The following is a 5,058-nucleotide window of genomic DNA, read 5'->3' on the forward strand; positions in this document are numbered from 1 at the left end:
GAAAGGCAAAGAGAAGAAAGAAGAAATGTGAAGTTTTTGATAACCAAAACCCATAACATCTATCAGCCCCAAACCAGGCTCTTCCCTGGATAGAGAAGGCTGGTTTAGTCTTAACCCAGGTGGGCACCATTGTTCTCATAGGGTTTATCCTATGACCAACAGGACAGTCATGCCTTCAGTGTGGGCACATCAGCTCTAGTCAAGGTATGAACATCTGATGGCTAAAAGGATTTTGTTCTTTGAAAAATAATAAAAGTTTCTTACTTCCCATCAGCAGACAACCTGATATCAAAGAGCCAGGAGGCACCTCAAATTCATCAACATTCCTTTAATGAGGCGAGGAACTCTTAATGGTAAACCAACAGCTGAGTAACAGGATGACAGTACAACAGTAGGTAGAGAATCAAGGCGCTGAGGTCAAAGCATTGAGCCAACACCCACCTGGGATGGGGTATAAAAGGCCTAGCAGGGAAAGGGGTTGTCACACTCAGTGGCTCGGCCTTCACAGCTGCTCTGAAGCTCCTGTGCTACCTCAGCCCACACCATGACCTCCTGCTACATCAGCTCATCTCGCTGTCTGGGCAGCACTCAGATGCCCGAAGCTGCAAATGTCTGCGGTTCCTACATTGACGTTGGGGGCCAGCCTGGGGCAGAGGCCAAGGCTGCCTCCCTGTGCCTGTCTGCCACCCTGGCACATGCCAACCGGGTGCGTGTGGGGACAACTCCTCTGGGCCGACCCAGCCTCTGTGTACCCTACAGCTGCCAAACCGCTTGCCCCTTGCCAGGGACCCGCGACATTCCCGGCAACATCGGAGTGTGTGGGAACTATGGAGAAGGCGCCCCGAACGGCCACGAGAAGGTGACCATGCAGTTCCTGAACGACCGCCTGGCCAACTACCTGGAGAAGGTGCGCCAGCTGGAGCGGGAGAATGCGGAGCTGGAGACCAAGATCCGAGAGTCGAGCAAATGCCACGAGTCCAGCGTGTGTCCAGACTACCAGTCGTACTTCCGGACCATCGAGGAGCTCCAGCAGAAGGTGAGGTCTGAAGTAGCCTGGGGTATGCTGGGTCTGAGGAAGGTGGAAGGGCATGGCAGTCAAAGGGCCATTGAAGACTCAAGGGTCTTTGTGTTCTTGGGTTCTCTTGAGCATAAGTATAGATGTCACCCATAGAGCTGGAGCCCACCGTATGATGTTTTGTGCATGAACTGTCTTCCTGGTTTTCCACAGATCCTGTGCAGCAAGGCTGAGAATACCAGGCTCATTATTCAAGTTGACAATGCCAAGCTGGCTGCCGATGACTTTAGAATCAAGTAAGTAGGGCTGGAAGAGGTCTCAGAGTGACTCCTTCCTCTACCCTAAGTCACAAAGGCCAACTACTTAATTGACTGAATTACTGTCCTGTTTCTTCTTTCCTAAATTCTCCAAATAAAAATTTTTATTACAAACAACACTAATAGAAAGTGGCTGAGGAAAAACAAAACACATCAAATTCAGTAAGTAAGGTGTAGCCTAGAGTTATGCCTCCTTCATTTACTTCTCTAAAATGGAAGGTAAGGCTGCTTGAGCTCACTCATCAGGAGCAGAATAAGGTGATTTCAAGAATAAACTGAGCAAGGACAGTCACTGAATTTCACATGTAAGTTAGAGGAACCATTTACAGATAGGTCAGGGTCCAAATTTATCTATGGGGACCTCAAATACCAGGCATTTCTACCAGACAAAGGTCAGAGATAGACAAGTAGCCCAACACAAGGAATAAGGGAGCAAATCATTGACCAGGTACCTGGATGTTGCTTAACTTAGTGGTGTGAGTCCTGTACTGGATCTTGAAATACATGATCTCATGCAAGCTAATTCATCTTTTGGAACCAAAGTTTCTTCAATGCCCAATGGTAAAAATGATACCTACTATGAATACCTTGCTAGACCATGAGCTGATTGAGTAGAGGGGTTGAGTCTAATTAATATCTGAAGCCAGTGCTGAGCACAGTGAGCAAATGAGGTCCTAATTGGTGAAGGAAATGGAAACTGGGGGCAGCTGAAAGGGGCTGTCCTTGTCATCCTGCTGACCTTTCATCTCCTGTCCTGGAAGGCACGAGAGTGAGCTGTCCCTACGCCAGGTGGTGGAGGCAGACATGTGTGGGATGCACAAGCTCCTGGATGACCTGAGCCTGGCCAAGGCCGACCTGGAGGCCCAGCAGGAGTCCCTGAAGGAGGAGATGCTCTGCCTCAAGAGCAACCATGAGCAGGTCTGGGCTTGGGGCTGCAGACCCATGGGAGAGGGCACTGAGCAGAGAAGGGAGCACCGCCCACCCTGTGGCTGTAGGATTAGAAGCCAGGCTCAGTTGGCATCAGGATGAGGGGTTGATCTGGGTGTGGGAGTCAGGCTGACTCTGTAGGATGTAGCAGACGTAGTGGTGGGGGTGGGGGTGGGGGGTGGTTCCTTGTCTCTAAAGGTTTGCCTTGTGAATTTAGGAAGGCGACCCACTGGGCTCTTCCCAGTGGATCCTGGACAAGATCTTTCACATCGTGCACAAGTGGGCTCACTCCTCATGCTGCTCGTCAGAGAAGGGGTTCAGGTGCCATCTGCTCTGTCCAAAGCCCTTTCCTCACTCAGAGTATTGGTCCTTCTGTGCCCACAGGAAGTCCACATCCTGAGGGGTCAGCTGGGAGACAAGCTCCAGATTAAGCTGGACGCGGAGCCCACCGTGGACCTGAGCAGGGTGCTGGATGAGATGCGGTGCCACTACGAGGCCATGATGCAGACTGGCCACAACGACGTGGAGCAGTGGTTCCAAGATCAGGTGAGAGTGCCGCCTCGGAGCAGGGAGGGCCCCCCAGCTTCCACCTGGGCAGGGGGGTGATGTGATATCTCTGTGCACTTGTGCTTCAGTCCGAGAGCATCAGCAAGCAAGACATGTCCTGCTCCGAGGAGCTGCAGTGCTGTCAGTCGGAGATCCTGGAGCTGAGGCGCACGGTGAACGCCCTGGAGGTGGAGCTTCAGGCCCAGCACAGCCTGGTACGATCCTCTGTCCTCACCGTGCTGCTGGTGCCACGGGCCCCGGCCTGGCAGCAGCGTGTCTTAGAAGTCCCACTCATCAGTCCCACTAACAATCAGAACTCAGAGGCTGGGTCCCTCTCTCCCTGGGGGAGATGCCTCACCATCAAGGTTGGTTTGACCCCGAAAACCGGTTCCTTTAAAAAGTCAACTCCACTTCCTTTACAATAAAGGGTGGCGGTTCAGGCCCTCGTTCCACAAGACGTCACTGGGTGTCTACTGGGTCAGGTACTGGGAATACAGGGATGAACACTTCCTCCAGGTAGAATTTTGTGAAAAGTCGTGGTGATATGGGCAGCGATTTCTCCAGAGTTCTGGGCATGTCCTATGACATGGTGAGGTTGGCCATGATTCCTACTGCTGAATTTTGGGACACCTCGGTCTCTTACCCGGTTATTTGCCACTACAGAAAGACTGTCTGCAGAACTCCCTATGTGAGTCGGATGCACGCTTCGGCACCGAGCTGGCCCAGATGCAGATCCTGATCCGTGACGTGGAGGAGCAGCTGTCTGAGATCCGGGCTGACCTGGAGCGGCAGAACCAGGAGTACCAGGTGCTGCTGGATGTCAAGGCCCGGCTGGAGAGCGAGATTGCCACGTACCGGAAACTTCTGGAGAGTGAGGATTGCAAGTATGTGTGATCTAGGCGCTCTTGGCCAATCATTTGCCCAATTCTTATGAGTTCCTTACGGTAACAGTAGTGTTGTCTACAAACCAGAAGGCAGTCTATGCTCCTGTTGAGTGACCCATTGCCCTTCCTCTTCTCACACTCTGCTTCATTGACGGAATATGAAGGGAGTGACCATCCATTAGGATCCATTGCCTGGTCTCCAGTGGGGCTGCTTGGCTAGCCATTCACTGCTGAGAGTAGAAACATGGCTGTATCTTGAACAGGCAATTTGAGTATAGATCCCAGCAGGTTTGTTGAACTCACTTTTGCTCTCTTTTTAATCTTTGTTTGTATTTTTTATCTTGTAGGCTAGAACCCGATTCTCGTCTAGAAAACCTTAATTCTGGATGACGTTGTAGATAGAGATCCCTCAGTCTAGCACTAGGGGTGCACAATAGGAGGTCGATGGCTAGGGCGTCTGTTGGGTCCCCGTCCTGTAGTTTTAAAGAGGGGGACTCCTTCCTTGTGCTCTATCACACATCATTCATTTCCCATCCCTCACTTCATTCACCTTTTCTCTCTCTCCACAGACTCCCTTGCAATCCATGCTCCACCTCTGCTGCCTGTGTGACTCCCCACTGTGCGCCTCGTCCAAGCTGTGCCCCCCGCACCACTTGCGGGCCTGGGTCGACCTGTGGAGTCAGCACCGGGAGCCGATTCTGAGTGCCCGTGTACCAGCAAGGGTGGTTAGAGCAAGGGGATGCCTAAAGAGAAATGCTTGTTATACATCCAGAAAATATGGCTTCTAACTATTGCTGACTTTCTGCATGCAGAGCCTGTCCAAAGGGCACAAGATATCAGGAGAAGTGGAATCTTGGTCAGGAGGCTTCTTTCCCAGCTCCAGATTTTCGCAGATTAGCTCCATGCTCTCAGTGGCCGGATCCCAGCCACCACTGGTGGGACTATCTACATTGGAGAGACTCAGGCATTGGATCAGATTGAAGAAGTATCATGGGGTGAGGATGGGGCAGGACCTGAAACTGCATTTGCATTTCAAGCACCAACTTTAGCTTGAAAAATTTCCAGTTTGTGGCCAGGAAAGTGAGACACAAACTTCACTGTTTGGGCTCCCCCCCCCCCGCCCCCACTCCCCGATGTACTGATTCTGTTTCTAACATCTGCAGCCCCAGATAATGGCCCCAGTGAGGGGGGCAATGAAACTAGATATGACATATGTGAACAATTCCTCATCCACTTCCTTCCTCCTGTCCTTCTGCCGCCCCACCTTGAAAGTGGCTTCATTTCCTCTCTAGTAAGGTGGGAGTTCCCTGTATCAGATCTGAGCTCTCTTCACTCAGAGTTCCTTTCTTTGACAAAGGACCAGGCTGGC

General features: G+C 51.6%; 1 protein-coding gene across 1 annotated transcript; it reads left to right on the forward strand.

Annotated features, from left to right (window-relative positions):
• The first annotated feature begins 544 nt into the window (after window positions 1-544).
• KRT38 (keratin 38) lies at window positions 545-4,391 on the forward strand. Its single transcript, XM_047845749.1, has 7 exons — window positions 545-1,036; window positions 1,229-1,311; window positions 2,094-2,250; window positions 2,644-2,805; window positions 2,895-3,020; window positions 3,469-3,689; window positions 4,259-4,391. Exons 1-7 carry the CDS (start codon window positions 545-547, stop codon window positions 4,389-4,391), a joined length of 1,374 nt encoding a protein of 457 aa, XP_047701705.1.
• Window positions 4,392-5,058: the final 667 nt, after the last annotated feature.

The sequence above is a fragment of the Prionailurus viverrinus genome, unplaced genomic scaffold, assembly GCF_022837055.1.
Source record: "Prionailurus viverrinus isolate Anna unplaced genomic scaffold, UM_Priviv_1.0 scaffold_35, whole genome shotgun sequence".
NCBI lineage: Eukaryota > Metazoa > Chordata > Mammalia > Carnivora > Felidae > Prionailurus > Prionailurus viverrinus.

Excerpts from the sequence above, each read along its gene's own strand:
- KRT38 (XM_047845749.1), top strand. The coding sequence starts at position 545 with ATGACCTCCTGCTACATCAGCTCATCTCGCTGTCTGGGCAGCACTCAG. Across the intron at positions 3,021-3,468 it reads TTCAGGCCCAGCACAGCCTG|AAAGACTGTCTGCAGAACTC; the intron begins GTACGATCCTCT and ends TTGCCACTACAG. Across the intron at positions 3,690-4,258 it reads CTGGAGAGTGAGGATTGCAA|ACTCCCTTGCAATCCATGCT; the intron begins GTATGTGTGATC and ends CTCTCTCCACAG.